The 19897-nt window shown below is 37.5% G+C and overlaps 1 protein-coding gene across 4 annotated transcripts in view; it reads right to left on the reverse strand.

The window, feature by feature from the left end:
• The window catches only part of LOC148307273 (uncharacterized), a 208030-nt gene that overhangs the window by 13864 nt on the left and 174269 nt on the right, over positions 1-19897 (reverse strand). For all 4 annotated transcript variants that reach the window (XM_088263627.1, XM_088263626.1, XM_088263629.1 and 1 more), the window contains exons 6-10: positions 10963-11063; positions 8965-9190; positions 7507-7661; positions 6208-6386; positions 4181-4318 (exon numbers count right to left, since the gene is read on the reverse strand). In XM_088263627.1, the coding sequence (XP_088119753.1) occupies positions 4181-4318; positions 6208-6386; positions 7507-7661; positions 8965-9190; positions 10963-11063 (799 nt within the window). The remainder of the gene's footprint in view (positions 1-4180; positions 4319-6207; positions 6387-7506; positions 7662-8964; positions 9191-10962; positions 11064-19897) is intronic.

Raw genomic sequence — 19897 nt, forward strand, 5'->3', positions numbered from 1 at the left:
AAAAGGGTCAAGTCATCTCCTGGCGAGATTCTATCTTTCTAGATTCAAAAGAACGCCGTACGAAGGGAATAAATGATGTTTAAAACAAATTGCGACCCTTTTGCGAGTTGTCTTTATAATACAATGAAACTGCATAAGCGTAGAATGATAGGAAATATTATGACGGCTACTAGACTAATGTGTAAAGGCAACTTGCAGTAACTCAAGTTGCGTCTGTTTGGCGTAACACGGCTCAAAGCATTCTTATAACTGGCCTCTATCATATACAATCACAGATTTTTTCTATCTCTTTCCTTTACCGAGATATTCATTTATCCAAATGGCCGCGAAATTGTATTATTTGATACATGTGTTGGCAAAAAGCATAATTTTAAGTTAGCTATGAACTCGTTTATCTCAAAACTACTGTTTTTGACTTGCGGCTATTTGCCTTTGCACATTAGTAGAGTCCTCAGGATACAGAATGTTAGGCTGAGAAGTGGGTCATATGTTTGCATTACTTCTCTATTTTTATAAGGATATTTTGGCAACTTTCCTTGATGAATCAACTAAATATTTTAGCAGGGACATGTCGCTCACTCCTTTCAAGAACGTCATAAATCAAAAATTGACAATTTTTAGTTGTGCATGTTTTCGGAATGCCCAGAAAATGTACTATATCCCAGCAAAAGAGGCATATTTTTAACTCAATATTTACCAGCTGCAGGGCAGAAAATGTTGTATTTGCATTTTGAAGAAAAGGTATTATTTAAAAAAAAAATTATAAATTAAATATTTTTCAAATGGAGAAAAAACCTTCAGGTTTTACCTAGAAAGATCTGTTGCACAGTAAAAAGTTCAAAAAGTGGCTTGATATTTATTTTTAATACATTGTGTTATATTTTTAAACTTTAAAAACGTTCTCCTGAAAAATCATGTTTTTTTATTTATGACGTTCTTGAAAGGAGTGAGCGATGTGTCATTACCCCAGCAAAATAGGTAAATATCACAAGACATCATAAAAAGCCTATAGAACATCCAATAGTATCCAATAGCAAAAAGAAGTAATCGATTTGTGTTCTAAGTTTTTTCAAGCACCCTTTAAGCAAACAAAAAACTTGCTATCAATGACAGCATTTTGAAAATATTACAACTGTGGCAAGGTTATCAATCAGGGTGTATCAAAATATAAAAAAAAAACTTATTTTTTTGAAAATATTCACATCACATATTTCAAAATTGCTTTTACAAAAATGGAAATAGAAATACAAAATTTATACATGATTATTGTCTCTGTAAAACATAGGTACACACAATATCTTCAATTTAAACCAAGTAAAAAGGTTTCGTCCTTGTGGTATAGTGATAAGCGCATTAGGCTACCGTGCTGGAGGTCCCGGGGTCAATTCCCAGGAGGGTCAAAATAAAATAAGTGATTTTTAACTGACATTATTTATGAGCCATAGAATGGCATATAAAGCACAAGGCTGATCAGTCTGTCATTGTGTATTTAACGATCAAGATTACACTGCTTATCATATAGATGATGCAGTGCCTTGTGCACCATTGGGTTTTAAAAAAGGTTTTACGATTTACAGAGACAATAATTTCAGATGGTGATACATTTTCAATGATGAATCAATAATAATAAAAAAAAAACAGTACAAAATAATAGCGAAAAGCTGCGTGATTTTTGAAAGAGCGGTTTACAATAAAAAAATAAAGAAACACAATAAAACATATAATATAACTATGTAACATTATCTTGAAATAGTTGTACAATAAACAGCTTCTACGGACCATTGCAACAGTGATCAGTGTGAAACCTAACAGAAAACCCAAACTTAAAATAGCAACTTTTTGCATCACTCAATAAATTTGTATGATAAAAAATCCTAAAAATTCTTTTGGCCGATCGTCAATTGAAGTTATGTGGGATAGCTAAGACCTTGAAGATGTCAGAAGGCAGCATATTGACTATTTTTCATATACATTTGTCCATGAGATAGGTCTGTTTGGAGCGGATATTACATTTGCTCATAATAAATTTGTATGATGACAAAAACTTTGCAAATTTGTTTTGACTGATCGTAAATTGAAGTTATGTGGTATAGCTAAGACCTTGAAGATGTTAGAATATAGCATATTGACTATTTTTCATCAACATTTGTCCATGAGATGGCTCTGTTCCGAGTATGTATCGCATTTGCCCTCGGTAGATCAAAAAACAACAAGGTGTAGATGATATAAAGCGCTGTTTGGAGCTGTTACAGCGTAATAAAAAGGATCTTTACATGCGTTATGTAAAAATGGATGAAACATGAATCCATCACTTCGATCCAGGGTCAAATTGGCAGTCAGCCGAGTGGACAGCGACCAAAAATGCAAATATCAGCCAAAAAGGTTTTGACCTATGTACTTTAGGATAAGCACAGCATTTTTTCGATCAATTACCTTGGGAAAGGAAGAACCATTAAAAGGAAATATTACATTATCAGTCAGTAATCCTACAAACTTATTGAGTGATGTGTGACAGTGTAGAATGCTTCGATAGTTGATTTTTCAATTCGCTTTTATTATCGGCATTACCAGTGTTACATTACGGCATGTCCTATAAAAAAGGAATCACCTATACATCTCTCTTTCTCTCTATAGATCTCTCTCTCCCGATGGCATTAATTAGAATCAGTTCTCATCCCAAATATGTAATTGCGATTTATACAAAACAGTTTAATTATGAAACCTTGCTTCGGCCAAAAGCTCGTAATAAAATCAATCGTTCGAATTCCATTCTCACTTTAAAACGCCATGGGTACATTTATCTTGAAATCTACAATGAAAATATTAGTTTTATAAGAACTGAACTGTTCAAAATACTTCCAGAACGTTCCGTAAAACTATCATACAATTCTTAGAAGAAGAAAATAGAAAGAAAAATAGCCAACATGTTTGAAGTACAAAATGAAAATGAATACTTGATGTGCGATTTCATCAGATTTTGATGAAACCCTTGTCAAATTTCAACCGAAAAATGTCTCAAATTTCCCAAAAATCACCAAACCTCATATCATGAACTGAACTAACCATTTGTTTCTTGTATTAGTCAACTATTCCAAGCATTCTACCCTCTCACCGTTTACGAGACAAACTGAGCTTTGCTATAGATACTTAACGCATTGAATTTTAAATGTAAAAATAAAACACTGGCATAAGACCACTCTTTGAACGAAATATTTGTAACAGACATCTTCAAAAAACAACTGATAACGATTTTATAAAAAAAATATGACGTTTGGTCGATTGATGCTAACACGCGGGAAGGGTATTTTTACCTTCTGCGCTGGCCTCATTTTAACATTAGAAACGAAGGAATTATTCCATGTTTTTATACGAATATTACGTACCAATTTCTTTGTTAATGTCTTAATTATATGTACACAATTATCGAATCCCGGCAGGCGTAAAAAAAACCCCTGTCCTTAGAGTGTTAACCTGTTAACCGGGCAGGACATATAAATACGTCAAACGTAAACAATATCGGGTACGGGCAGGACATATGAATACGTCCTGTAAATATATGTTGCGCCCTGGAACGGGCTGGACCTATATTTACCAACAACAAAGGTATTTAGTCATCCATACGTGTATCGACATGAATTCTTTTCTATTTATTTGAAATTTAAAATTTTCCTTTGCGATTTGTATATAAATAAACGAAAAAATATATTTTTCATAGCCTTTTCATATATTTTAAGCATAAATAAAAATTTTAATTATGTTTTACTTAATAAATATCACTATTTCTTAAAATCAACTGTGACACGTGTTTTGATGCATTCCGCATCATTTTCTAACACCTACTAAGTAAAACCTTGATTAAAAATGGATAGATTTTACCGCAAAGTGACTGCCGAATCAATCAATGAAATTATAAATAAAATATATGAACTTACGTCCACCGGGCGTGACGTATTGACACGTCCTAGTGAAAGAATTCACGCCCGTTGTATGTTACGTAATCAAGAAGTGAACTTCCCGGTTAACAGGTAAAAATGCTCAAAAGTGGTCTTGTACAGAGTGTTTTATTTTTATACTCGGATCACCGTGTCGTTGCGCTTAATGGGTAAGTTTGAATGAGTGGCGGGTTTGCGATGCTGGTCTCCGGCGGTGGCGGCTCACGTGAGCGTGGTGACGTACTCACCGTGCTGGAAGGTGGTGCTGGCCACGGTGGGGCGGATGCCGTTGGGCTGGAGGTCCAGCTGCAGCGGGCGACCCTGGCTGCGCACGGGGGAGGGCTGAGAGACCACGGGCGTCTGCGGCGACTCCAGGGGCTTTGTGCCTGGACAGACGCAACATAGCCAGGTCAATAACAGTGCAAAACATCATCTAGACTTGTTTTTGTTATTTCTAAGTGATGATCAAAAGTACTGCATCGTAAGGGTGTTATTATCTTTGTGTAAGATATTTTTTTTTTTTTAAACTCTTGCATTATACAAACATGACATAAATTCAAATATAATACGTAAAAATATGAATAAAATATAAATACAAAAAAAGATCCCACAAAGGCATGGCCTGTGTGTGGGTTTACAATATAATTTAGGTCATAGTAAAGGGTATAAGGGTATAGGTATTATAAGTAGAACTAGAATAATAGTGTTAATATAAAATACAAAAAATACTTGACTATCAGAAAACAAAAAAAAAATAGTTAAAACTTCTAATCTCTTCCAGAAAATTTGGTGTTAGTTTAACGAATTTGTATTTATTTAGATTGGCAGTGACAGGGATATTGAAAACTTTTATATGTAAATTCACAGTAAAATCGCGACACAATTTTCTTTCACATTCTCTTTAAATTTTGCAACTTAGATCATACAACAAAAATTGCTTTACAAGAGTAGGTCTGTCAGGAAGCCTAGACGCTTCTGTATCAGATCTGGGAATGTGGTGGGACAGATTTCAATCACAACAGTATACAAAGCTGGTACACTTCTTAAATTGACATTTCTCATTTTGACAGAAAAATTCTATAAAATCCTGGTTTTTCAACCCCTGCCTTGCTATGTATATCAGTGGTCCCCGACTTTTTCATCCCTATGGACCAGTCAATGTTTGATCATTTTTCTGCAGCCAACTTAGGGGGGACGTGGATTATTTATATTTTAGATTGTTTTGGTCAGTGCTTCTATACAGAGTTGAATCGTGGACCCATAAAGTTATCACTATGAACAGACTAGAGGCATTCGAAATGTGGCTACATCATAGAATGCTACGCATTCCATGGACCCATATGGTCAGCAACACAAATGTGCTCCAAAGAGCAAGAGCAGGGAGACAGTTGCTGACTGATATCAAGATCCGGAAGGTGTCCTATCTGGACCATGTGCTGAGAGGAGACAAGTACGAGCTATTGCACCTAATAGAAGATCGACGCGGTGTGGGCAGAAGGCAGATCTCCTGGCTCCGGAATAAACAAGATTAAACGGGGATTAGAACCGTCGAGGCGCTGTTTAGAGCTGTCCGAGACAAGGACAATTACTCTCAAGTTGACATCAGGGGACCTGACATGACATGAACAGAGGAAAAAGATTGTTTCAATTAAATAACTTTAACTCCATTGTATTTAAACGTTCGCCTCCGTAGTGTAATGGTCAGCACGCTCGGCTACCATTCTGGAGGTCCCGCGTTCGATTCCCAGGGGGGGTCAAATAAATATAAGTGATTTTTTTACTCTAATTTTTATTCAATGTTATCCTGGACTGGTATCTGCAGCAGAGGGCTGATCACCTTTCTTTCGTGTGTTAACAATCAAGATAACACTGTGTTTAAATAATGCAATGCCCTATGCACCATTGGGGTGCGGATAAGGGTTGAATTGAAAAAAGTATTTAAACATGTCTTTTAAAAATATATTTTTAAGGCATGTTCATACAGCCATACCAAAAGATGTTTTTTAACATATTAATGCTTATGCATTAAAATGTTAATTATCATTAGAATGCTAAATCAGTTGAATTATTTACTATTGTATCATATTCCATGATAATTTTGTATGATCATATTGTAATAGTTTGTACTAATTTTAATTTTTAAGCCTTCCACCACTGTTTAGTAACAAAACTGTCGGTAGCAACTAAACCAGGTCACTAGTCAAATAAAATAATGTGTAAAAAACTATTTACATACTTGTTATTTGATTGTGTTTATATTTGGGCTGTCACTCACCGACAAAGGAGCTCTCGAGCCAGCACAGGCGGGGGCTGGCCCGGCCCTCCGGGGGCGCCGGCTCCAGGCCGCTGACGTAGTGCACGATGGCGCTGGTCACCTCCTTGATGCTGGACTGGATCTCCTCCGACACCTTGCTCGGCACGGGCGGGCTCTGCGGCAGCAGGGAGACCGCTAACCTAGATGCCAAACACAAACCGTTAGCAAATCAACCCTTCAAGTGTCATGCTTTATAAGAGACCTGTTAGATCGTCACTTAACATGAATGACATAACTGAACCTAACCTGGATGGCAGACAACGCAAACCGTTGGCAAATCATTAATCCTTCAAGTGTTGGAGTTATAGAATGGATACCAGATAACACAAACCATTAGCAAAGCACCAATCCAAGTGTCAGAATTACTGGTACATATATAAAAGAGCTGTTAGATTGTCAACTAACTTACTCATGAATTACCTAACCTAACCTTGATGGCAGATAACACAAACCGTTAGCAAATCATCAATCCTTCAAGTGTCGGAGTTTGAGAATGGATACCAGATACCAGAAGTGTCAGAATTTCTTCTCCGTCTTATTCCTCATTGCTGAGGGTTGTGACCCTTGCAGAAGCAGCTCTTCTCCAGTTAACCCTTGACTGTGCTGCACATAGTGCTCCACCCACTGAGGTGCCTGCTGCTGCCTTAATTTGATCGGTCCATCGTGTAGGGATCTTCCTCTCCCTCTCTTTCCCTCCAGGCTACCGATCACAACTAGTCGTTCCAGGCTATCCTCGTTGCCACGCGCAACGTGTCCATAGAACTGGAGAATTTGTCGGGTACAGATATTGGCCAGAGTCAAGCCATCCAAGCGTAGTTCCTGGCGAATGGACTCATTGGTGCGTCTAACTGTCCATGGAATTCGGAGCATGCGCCTCCAACACCACATTTCGAAGGCATTAATTTTGTCAGAATTACTGGTTCATATATAAAAGAGCTGTTAGAATTGTCAGAATTACTGGTGCATATATAAAAGAGCTGTTAGATTGTCAACTAACTTACTCATAAATTACCTAACCTAACCTTGATGGCAGATAACATAAACCATTAGCATATCAACCCTTCAAGTGTCATGCTTTATAAGAGACCTGTTAGATCGTCAACTAACTTATTCATGAATTACCTAACCTAACCTGGATGCCAGACAACGCAAACTAGAGATACAGGGTCACTAGAGATACAGGGTCACTCGAGATACTCACATATTTACCACCATTTCTTCAGCCGGAAGAAGAAGAAGAGTAGTAGCATAGATCCTTACCTCTCGTGGGGGGTGCGGGGTGCGGCCAGGCGCTCCTGGCTCCTCCAGCCGAGGTAGGGGGCGCGCGTTGGGCGCGGAAGGCGCGCGGCCGGCGAGGGCGGCGTGGGGGGCCCGCTGCCCCGGGTGCTGCTGCGGGCCGATGAGCACGGAGAGGTCTAGAGACAAGGATACAAGGTCACTCGAGATACAAGATCACTAGAGATACAGGGTCACTCGAGATACAAGGTAACTAGAGATACAGGGTCAGTTGAGATAAAAGGTCACTCGAGATACAAGGTCACTCGAGATACAGGGCCACTGTATCTCATTCACTCATGTTACATTGTTCTAACTAAAAATAACTAACCATCACAGAGAGAATGGAAGACCACACCACTCTGTCTTCGCTAACAATATTTCCCTCGAAGGATGCAAGGTCACTCGAGATATAAACGGATTTTCCACATTCACTCATGTTACATTTTGCTGACTAAAAATGAGAATGGAAGGCCACACCACTTCTTCGCAAACAATCGTCGCCTCTTTTACATTCATGCATTTCCTCACACATACCCGTTTCAAGAACAACAGATGTTTGAAACTAGCCACATTTGTTTTACTTTTCAGCTGAATTTAGTCCTAAGTGTTGCTCACCTAGCCGGAGTTGAATCAGCTGGTGGAGATATAATATTACTATGGATTAGTTTTGCGTGTCCACGGTTTTTCTCACCCGGCTGGAGTTGAGCCAGCCGGTGGATACAATGTCCTTCACCCGGTTGGAATCGAGTCGGCCGGTGAATATAATGTCTGATGATGTCGGTAACGACGAAACCCGGTCGCTGGTCAAATAAAAAAGTGGAAAAGCTAAAAATATTGGTTTTAATCTAATAATAAATTAAAAATGCAATTCCATCACGAAGTGTCAGTGGATAATATAAATCTATTGAATATAATGTCGTTGGGTAATATATCCAAAATTAAACAAGGTTATTGGGTTGAATTCTACTTTTATTTACATTTATGTTGATAATATGTGACGCGTTTTGTCTCATTAAGACATTATCAAACACGTTTTGTTCAAACATGTGTTTGAGTGTTTGATAATGTCTTAAAAAGACGAAACGCGTCACATATCATCATATATAATAATAATAAAACCCTTATCCGCACCCCAATGGTGCATAGGGCACTGCTTCATATAAACGCAGTGTTATCTTGATCGTTTACACATGAAGGAAAGGTGATCAGCCCTCCGCTTCAGGTACCAGTCCAGGGTAATACTAAATAAAATTACAGTGAAAAAATCACTTATATTTATTTCACCCCCCTTGGGAATCGAACCCGGGACCTCCAGAATGGTAGCCGAGCGTGCTGAACATTACACTACGGAGGCGGACATTAGATATATTACCCAACAATTTAAAATGGAATTCTACCAACTGTCTGCGGTTACAGTAAACAGGATAAAATGTCCCTCACCTGGCTGGAGTTGAGCCGGCTGGTGGACCAGCGCGTGAAGGCGTAGGGCTGCGGGGTGAGCGCAAGCGGGGAGCGCGCGGGCGTGCCGGGCGCGGGCGCGCCCAGCGAGCCCAGCGAGGTGGTCTTGCTGGACAGGCCAGCCTGCGCCCAGCCGTGCGAGGCGCTCGCGTCCGAGGCGCGCTTCTTCAGCAGGAAGCCCTGCTGCGGTAGCGGGGAGTTCTTGTACCTGCAAGCCAAGACAAATCATGTTCAATATCTTACTTGCTGAAAGAGATAAGAATAGGCTAAATGCGTCGATGAGATGTGGACCTATAAAAGAATGCTGGGGATATCCTGGAGAGACCAGACCTTCAACGATGAGGTACCACGAATTATTTCCACACCGCCAGTATCTTTGCGACTTATACAAGGACATGGGCTGTTTAATGTGTGAGGAGCTGAACAGGGTGGCGCATAATAGAAGAGAGTGGCGAAGGAGGCGTCATTTGTTGCTGCAGACCAATCCACGGCATTGAGACCAAAGACGAAGATCAAGTAAAAATTAAATTAAAATTAAAAGTAAGTCTACTAAGAACTAAGTAGACTCAATAAATCTGTGTTTGATTTAAAATTAATACAAAAATTAAAATGGAGTTCTACAAATTAAACGCCAAATAAATAAATAAATTAATTAGTTAAGTGTTTGATTTCTACATTTTGTATATTAAAAGCATTGTTAACTCTGTGGAATGGTAATATTACACTATCCTTATCATTCGTCCTTCACTTCAAAGTATTAGTTCACTTTTAAGTATAAGTTCACTAAAAATTAAAAGTTGACTATAAAGTAGTATTTCATTAAGTGAATGATGAATGATAAGGAGAGTATTTTGAATATTCTAATGATAAGGAGCACATATCGTTCACTCCTTTCAAGAATGTCATAAATCAAAAAACTTGATTTTTCAAGAGAACGTTTTTAAAGTTTAAAAATATAGCACAATTTATTAAAAATAAATATCAAGCCACTTATTAAACTTTTTACTGTGCAACAGATCTTTTTAGGTTAAACCTGAATGTTTATCACCATTTGTAAAATATTTAATATATTTAAAAAAATAATTAAACAATACATTTTCTTCAAAATGAAAAAACAACATTTTCTGCCCTGTAGCGGGTAAATATTATGTTAAAAATATGCCTCTTTAATAGATTTATATTATCCACTGACACTTCGTGATGGAATTGCATTTTTAATATATTATTAGATTAAAACCAATATTTTTAGCTTTTCCAATTTTTTTATTTGACCAGCGACCGGGTTTCGTCGTTACCGACATCAGCAGACCCCAGTCTGATGTGTCGGTAACGACGAAACCCGGTCGCTGGTCAAATAAAAAAAGTTGAAAAGCTAAAAATATTGGTTTTAATCTAATAATATATTAAATATGCCTCTTTTTCTGAGATATAGTACATTTTCCGGGCATTCCGAAAACATGCACAACTGTAAATTGAACATTTTTGATTTATGACGTTCTTGAAAGGAGTGAGCGATATGCTCTAGAGACTATGGCTCTGACAAAGAGAAATGCAGAGAAGTTCAAGTGCACACAGCGATCTATGGAAAGATTCATGCCTGGTTTTAGCTTGAGGGATAAAATTAAAAAATTAATATACCAGGAAAAAAAAACCAAGTAGAGGACATCATGGATTGCGTGGCAAAACTCAGTTGGCAGTGGGCAGGACATGTAGCGAGACAGGACCTACAAGATGGACCCCAAGAATTCTACGATGGAGACCTTGGGAGCACAAAAGAGGTGTGGACCCCAAAAAGAGATGGTCTGACGATATTGTCGCTGTGGGGGTTAGAAACTGGCTGCAAGCAACAACGGAAAGAGGAATAGGCCTATATCCAGCAGTGGAGGTCAGAGGGCTCATAAAGAAGAAGAAGAATGATAAGAAAAGTGCTTGCTTGATTTTTACATTTGAATAGTGGTATCTTCATAAGAAGTGCCTTACCAATCGGGAAGATTGAGTTTCTGCAAGGAGCGCTGCACCCGGAGCTGATGTTCCGACAGGACTCTGTCCGCTGAATTCTTTTGCAGATCATTCTCTGGAGGCTGCAACAAAAAGAAAATAACCAAAATTAATGGAAATTCCAAGAGAAAAGAGAAAACTTTCGACACCATTCAAAGCATAGGTTTTTCAAACAGGGTAATAAATGAAACTTGGTGAACAATGCTAGATTCGGAAGAATTTGGTGAACATGTTAGGAGATAAAAAAACTTTTCATTGCTTGCGCCGAAGATATTTAATTTGCTGCCCGTAACCATTTAAAATTCTAGTAGTGATCATGTCTTTAAGAACAGTGTCCGTCGATGGTTGCTTCTCGTTGGAAGGGACAAGGTAGAAAGTGATTTAATTAAAGTCCAGGTGAAATTATTTTATTGTAAAACCTTTATACTGTAAATTGTTATTGTATCTATTGTATATAATCTAATAATAATACAAAAAATAATAATAAAATAAAAATAAAAAATTTATTTTATTTTAAGTATTTCGGCTCAACACAGGCCATGCCTAAGGAGCCGTAATACATATAGTAAAAATGTTTGTATCTATGAAATAAATAAATGGCTAATTATAGATTCCATTAAAAAAATGTTTTAGAGAATTTTATATTATATTTTAAGCAAAAAAAATTGGCACAAAATACAGCACATTTAAGTATATATTAACACACTTGGAACGGGAAAGGTATTTCTACCAGTTCAGTCGCTGATGATTAAGTACGAGAAGGGTATTTTTACCTTTTTACCTTATATCAATATCAGAAAAGAAGGAATTATCCAATGTTTTTATATGAATATTATATACGAATCTCTTTGTTAAGGTCTTAAAACTATGTGCACATTATCAAATCCCGTCGCCAGCGGACAGCAGGCATATTGGCGATTTTATCATCAACCCCGATGCTAATTATGCTCTTATGCTCAGACAGTCTGCCGCCCACCCTCAGTATACTAATCACCAGTAACCGCAACACCCAATTCCCATCTGTACAATGTTTTTTGGGGTCTTACTTTAATAGAATGCTTAAATGAAAGTATAGATTTATTTAATATATTGCTATCCACCCTGAAGTCTGTACTTTCTCAGCATTACTTCTCCATGTTATAATGGATAAATTTAAACGTTGTGTTTCACTCTCTCTCGCTGCTCGCTGATAGTGTGTGAAGGAGACGTGTATTTACCAGTGCTGACTATTTGTTATTTTATTATTATTTTATGTTCAAGACTTTTTGTTTCTCTATTAGTGTATTTTTATATTAGATACTGTATATATGTTAAAGGCATTAGCCGTTCAGTAAATAAATAAATAAGCGTCTCCCGCTCTCTACCAACAGCAAGTAAAAGACGCTTTTTAGCATTTCCCAAAAACAATATGTTTCAATAACTGTTCCAATCCTTTTTCAAGGTACGGGTACTTTATAAGAACACATTAAATATATACATTTATAACTTATTAACCACTTAACAGCGGAAAATTTGTCAGTGCAGGAAAACATCACCAAACAACTCAAAAGAACCAGAAGCACCGAACACTGCTCAGGTTAGTCAATAAAAACAAATACAATATAATTTATATTTGAAGCACTAACTTTGTGATTTTCCATTTTATAATTAAAATGTAACTTTTGTAATGTTTAAAATCACTGTAAATATTTATAGTGATTTTAAAACAAAGTTACATTTTAATTATAAAAACAAATACATTAATAAATCGTAGTCATACAGGAGAAAATGACCAAATGAATTTTTTACAAAAACGTGACTATTTAACATCTTACTAGATTAATATTGCCCTGAAAAAAATCCCAAAGGCTTTTAAACTTGGAAGTATAATATATTGACTTGTTAAAAATGACTAACTGCATTGATGTTTATTTTCTTGCCAAGCAAAAGTGACTTAAATGGCCCTCCTGAACCTTTTACGTTTTGTTAATTGGTCACTTTCTCCTGTACGACTACAATATATATAACTCAGGCAAATCAATACCACCAAGTAGAAACACGATTTGCCCGAGCAGCACTCGGACTCATCAATGCAACACAGGCTCCTTGCCCGAGACACGCTCAGGATAAACTGGCATCTGGCTAAGTCATTTTGTTTTAAAATCATTATATATCATGACATAATTGCTTCGAACCCGGTCAACAATATAACTAAGTTATAAAGAGATATCTAGTGATTTTATAAAAAAAAGATACCTTACAACAGGGCTACTTGAACTTTGATGTGTTACTTGAGCCCAGTACAAAAAAATATTAAGACCTGTATTTGGTCTACAATAATGAATGTATCGATATGATTAATTGTTTCCCTGACAGGTGACACTTATTGTAACGATACGTTAGCCCCGTTCTACAGTAGTTTGAAAATGCCATAACACCATAACAAAATGAAATAATTGTCAGTTTTTTAAATAATAAAATACAATTTAGTAGACTCTAAAAATCAGTGTTTGATTTTAATATTCAATATATTGGCAAAGGTATTTCCTATAAAGTGTAGTGGTTATAAAGTGTAGTGTTAACGCTTATCCGCACCCCAATAGTGTATAGGGCACTGGATCATATAAACGCAGTGTCATCTTGATCGTAAACACATCCAGGAAAGGTGATCAGCCCTCCGCTTCAGGTGCCAGTCCAGGGTAATATTAAACAAATATTACAGTGAAAAAATCACTTATATTTATTTCACCCCCCTTGGGAATCGAACCCAGGACATCCAGAACGGTAGCCGAGCGTGCTGACCATTACACTACAGAGGCGAACACTGATTTACTGTCATTTTATATGATGTGTTTCTGCATTGTGGTACAATTAATGTTTTAATATAGTGTGTTATTGGTGATATGTGTGTTTTCTTAAATGCATGTGAAAGGATTGTTTTAGAGTATGTTTTTTTTACTATTATGAGTTGTAATTTCTTATATATTTGAAACAAGTATAATTTTTATGGTTAACCTTTGAGGGACATGTTTTTAATACTATGTCATTCATACCAAGTCACCCAATGATCCCATACTGTATACAAATTAAATATTGTATTATTATAAAACTGTGGCTGTCTTTTTTAAGTGATAAGTTTGCAAAATAATAAAAAAGAGTATCAAGATTTATCATTTATTGTGTTAAATAAAATATGCAGTACATTAAAATACAATAATACATGAGATATTTAAATATATAATTATATATAAGTATATAAAATTATTATAATATAATTTTAAGTCAAATAGTAATTCTAATGGTACAAAAAATATATTTAAAAAAATATAGTGTAAGATCAATTTTTGAGCTTATTAATGTAAACATGACTAGCTTCGAGAACTACAGATGTTCTCATTAACAAGTGTACATGTTTTTTATGTATTGTCATCACCTGTTGATGAATATATCTGTAATTGTCTATGTGTTTACATTTATAGTCTCAAAAAAAGTGGTCTAAAACAAGTGTTTCATTTTTATATGAAAGAAATACTTAAGTGTATTAATTTTAAATAAATCTAAGAACTGAGAGTAAATACTATACATACATATATAAATAATACAAACTATATACAAATGTGTTGTGATATAATATAATATTAAGGACAGAACGGTAAAATAAGAATATTGGGTGGTATAATATAGATGTCCGCCTCCGTAGTGTAATGGTCAGCACGCTCGGCTACCGTTCTGGAGGTCCCGGGTTCGATTCCCAGGGGAGGGGTCAAATAAATATAAGTGATTTTTTTTCACTGCAATATTTATTCAATATTACCCTGGACTGGTACTTGAAGCGGAGGGCTGATCACCTTTCCTTCATGTGTAAACGATCAAGATAACACTGCGTTTATATGAAGCAGTGCCCTATGCACCATTGGGGTGCGGATAAGGGTTTTATTATTATTATTATTATTATAATATAGATAATACTGTATGGATAGTCAGAAAATCATGTAGCAATAGTGTTATTCATACCTCGAAATTTTCAACACATCCTGATGTTTTTTTGTTCATCTCAACAGGAAGCGTTTTGTTTAGTTTTTCGAAAAATTGAGCAAGATCCTTCACACATTTCTTATCGACGCACATAGATACTGCTTTCTCCGTGACATCCTTGCTAGTTTCATTGTTGTTGAGTTCCCCGCGAGATTGTGAGACTTCTTCGGCACTTTTTGAAGCGGGTTTGGACTCTTTGAGAAGGTCTTGGGTGACGTTTCGTTTGACCGCCCTCTTCTTCCGGGATTCTGGAAAGACGCCTCCGACCGACTTGCATTTTAACAGAGGGCTGTCCGGGCGTTTTGTAGGGCGGGCTTCGTGGGTGCGTGGAGATTTTCTCAGACGCGCGTCGCTGCGACAGTTAAAAGCTTCACTGTCAGTGGAAATATGAACACCTATCAACAAATCAGGCAAGATCTTTTTGGCTACATCTCCGGCGACCATTCTACTCTTACAATAAGCTTCAGCTTTGCAGATTAAACATTCGACGGCCATGTCACTTAGCCTCATATTGTCGCTGTTGCTCGTCATACTGGCTCCCGCAGCAAAAGTGGCATATCCGTCGTCAACGTCTTCACTCTTGTCTGAAAGGTCGCCAATGGCGGCGTCGCATCGATCGCTGATCTGGCTACGATCGTGGATCTCCTGTGGCTCAGTGCGTGGACTCTTGTTGGAGAGCGGACGCACGCTCTGAGCGAGCTCTTGCCAGAATATCTTGACTTCCCCGAGTTCCGGTTCAACCGTTTGCGCTCCGTCTTGAAATTTGAGAACAGAATTTGCTTTCAAATAAGAACAGCTTGAGAGTGACCTCGGACGGCACGCCAAAGCTTCCTCGACCTCTACAGCTACAGAGTGTTCGCTTTCATCGACGCGTTCGATCTCCACACTAACATCGAGATGCATCGGCTCGTCTTCTGCCGGTATTATGGGTCCCCTGGCGTCTTCGAAGTCGTCGTGCCGAGTCCCTTCGAAGTCGAATCCTCTGGATATACAGCAGGTGGCTTCCAGAGATCCCGTGGGGCTGCGGCGCGTCAGCCGGCCGTCTGGGAGGTCTAACAAATCGGGTCCGAACTCCTCTTTGGACTCGTCAAAAGACAGGCCCGTCATATCGTGGCTGACGCCTATCTTAATATTTATTATCTGATTATCCTGATTGGGCCTTCTCTGAGCGACGGCTGGATTGCAGACGGCCATGTTTTCAATTGATCCATAATATTTATCGATGAAAAGGCAGATGTCGGCTAGGTTCATCTGGCTTGGTCGGATGGCTCTGTAGGAATCGAGCGCCTTCATCAAAGAATAAGGATCCACTTCAGCCTCGTTATCTCGTGGAAGTCCAGGGTTTCCCAGGACCTGGGCTTCGTTGGCGACATTTTGGAACAGCATGCCTCTCTCCCTCATTGAATTTATAAAGTTTTCGATGCCATACGGCGATGAGGCTAGAGCTGCTTCGCAAGCGGCGATTCGATCTGCGAATACGTGCGGCCTCGGATAACTCTTCAAAATCTCCAAATTGAGGCGTTCGTCTTCCAGATCGACACAGCTACTCTCCCACGCACTATCGATGGCCGACCAGTACTCATTCGTGGCCAAACACGCCTCGGCGTTCATCGGGCTATTGCCGTCACTCATCTTGAACTAAATATCGGCGATCGGTCACTTCGCGAATAAATTTATATTTTATTTATTAAAACAAACAATATCGTCCGATAATGAATCTTTAATACGATATTTCGATGCGAAATATAAATATTAATACACAACAACGCGACTTTGATACTAAAACAATAAAACTTCAAAATAATCTCGTAAAATCGACAAACAAATCCGAATCAAAACACAGATACTAGAGAGCTTCGACCACTACAAATAACTTCGGACAACTGATTAATAATACCAAATTTCCGGCTATTTATATCCTAATCTCACCCCCACCCCCGCCCCGGTAAGTGGCAGGTAAAGGGTGCGAGCGAATATGGACTCAACGACCTTGCAATAAGTGTCATTATGGTAATTACCGACCAATGACTGACCGATAGCGGAAGGAAGGATTAACGATTATCGCTCTTTTGCAAAGCGCATAAGAGCTGTTTATGCTTGCAATTAAATTACGATTTGCGAATACGAAAACAAGGGGTGCATTCGGAGATTTGAAAAGAAAAATTTATGGACTAAACTCTCTTTTTACAAAAAAGAAAAATAAAATCATACATAATAATTAAAATGTAACTTTGTTTTGAAATCACTATAAATATTTTATTATAACTTAATTATAATGTCTACCAGTTTCCAAGCTTACCGGTAAACATTATAATTCAGTTATAATAAAATATTTATAGTGATTTTAAAACAAAGTTACATTTTAATTATAAAATGAAAAATCACAAAGTTGGTGCTTCAAATATAAACTATATAAAATAAAATCATTTAACTATGCGTTTGTTACATCCCTCACATGTATGAGAGAAAAAAATGAAGTTGGCAAAAGAAGGATGAAAGTAGACCGAACGCAGTCGAAATACGATCTCTCAGAAGAATGTGCGGCAAAGCGATGTATGATAGATGTACGAATAGTGAAATAAGGAAGGAATGCAAGGCTGAGATAAGCATTATCGATAAAATTAATAACGGTGTGTTGAGATGGTTTGGACGCGTGGAACGAATGAAAAAGAGAAGTAAAGTATTTTAAAATAGAAACAGAGAAAGACTGAGGTAATCTTGGCATAATCAAGTATTTGAAATACTTGAAATTAGTCGGGTCAGGAGTCGAAATAATCGGCGGGAATGTGCGTAATGAGGAGATGCATGAAATGAATGTGGAAGAGACGAAGACTTCCTCTGTTTATATTTTTTTAACTAACCTACTTCCCTTTTTCATTCGTTCCACATACCCAAACCATCTACACACACCTTTCTTAATTTATCGATAAATAATCCTTATTTCACCATTCGAACATCTATCATACATCGTTTTGCCGCAAATTCTTCTTAGAGATTGCATTTCGATTGCATTCAGTCTACTTTCATCCTTCTTTTGCCAACTCCGTGCTTCACTTCCATACATTAGTGTTGGAACCAGGACTCCATTATGAACTGTTAGTTTAGCTTAATGTCAAGCTAAACTAATTTTAACATTTAATATATAAATTAAAATGGAGTTCTACAAATTAAACGCCAAATCTATAAATAATTTATATATTAAAGGCATTTTCATTCATTCAAACCCTTATCCGCAACCCAATGGTGCATAGGGCACTGCATCATATAAACGCAGTGTTATCTTGATCGTTAACAGGTGAAGGACAGGTGATCAGCCCTCCGCTTCAGGTACCAGTCCAGGGTAATATTGAATAAATATTGGAGTTAAAAAATTACTTTTATGTATTTATTTGACGATCTGGGAATCGAACTCGGGACCTCCAGAACGGTAGCCGAGCGTGCTGACCATTACACTACGAAGGCGGACATATTAAAGGTAAGTTATATATTATACTAATACAACTACTACTACTACCATCACGCCGTTTCACCGCAGGGGTAGGCAGAGAGGATGGAACGCCACACTCTTCTGTCCTGACATACACTCCTCGCCTCCTTCACATCCATACATCTAGTCATACATGCCCTCCGATTACGCAGACTTTTGACACCGCCAGATTTTAGGTTCTGATTGATCTGATCATATATCTGATTTTATATTAAAGTATGGTATATTTACCCGGAGCCAATGAATGTTAGTTTAGACCGGTTGAAATGCGCTTTTTCTGTTATTATTTATATGTAATAATCTGTCTCTTGTTTATACATACGATTATTATACCTTGTACAGTGAAACCTCTCATAACGAGCATAATTCGTTCCAGAATCGTACTCGTTAAGTGAAACACTCGTTAAGCGAAACATTTTTGTGTTGACTACCGCGGAAGTCCCGGCTCACAAGTGATTGTCGTGAAAAAGGGACATACCCTCTCTCTGTGACTCATTACGCGAAATGTCGCTCGTAAAGGGAGCAACTTTTTCACATTTTTGCTCGCTATGCGAATTACTCGTTAAGAGAGGTTCCACTGTATATATCGTAGTCGTACAGGAAAGTGACCAACTACCAAAACGTAAAATGTTCAGGAGGGTCATTTAAGTCACTTTTGCTTGGCAACAAAATAAACACCAATGCAGTTAGTCATTTTTAACAAGACAATATATTATACTTCCAAGTTTGAAATCCTTTGGGATGTTTTTCAGGGCAATATTAAGCTAGTAAGATATCAAATAGTCAATGATCACGTTTTTGTAAACAAATGTGCTCAGAAGAATGTGCGACAAAACGATGTATGATAGATGTGCGAATAGTGAAATAAGGAAGGAATGCAAAGCTGAGATAAGCATTATAGATAAAATTAAGAAAAGTGTGTTGAGATGGTTTGGTCATGTGGAACGAATGAGTGAGGAAAGAACGGTAAAACGGATTAATGAGGCGAATGTTAGTGGGAAAAAAAGCAGAGGAAGACCGAGAAAAACATGGCACGATCAGGTATGCCAAATACTTGAAAGTGGTCAGGTTAGGAGCCGTAACGATCGGCGGGTATGTATGAGGAGATGCATGAACGTGGAAGAGGCGAAGGATGTTTGCAAGGACAGAGTGGTGTGGCGCTCTATTCTCTCTGCCTACCCCTGCGGGGAAGCGGCGTGATGGTTAGTTAGTTAGTTAGTTAGGTAAGAATGAGTCATTAATTTATTATTAGATTAAAACCAATATTTTTAGCTTTTCCACTTTTTTTTTTAAAAAAGTGGAAAAGCTAAAAATATTGGTTTTAATCTAATAATAAATTAAAAATGCAATTCCATCACGAAGTGTCAGTGGATAGTATAAATCTATTAAGAATGAGTCAATTATTTAGCCCAGTGT

This window comes from Brachycentrus maculatus, unplaced genomic scaffold, assembly GCF_059751285.1.
Source record: "Brachycentrus maculatus isolate JH-2025_06_01 unplaced genomic scaffold, ASM5975128v1 h1tg000202l, whole genome shotgun sequence".
Lineage (NCBI taxonomy): Eukaryota > Metazoa > Arthropoda > Insecta > Trichoptera > Brachycentridae > Brachycentrus > Brachycentrus maculatus.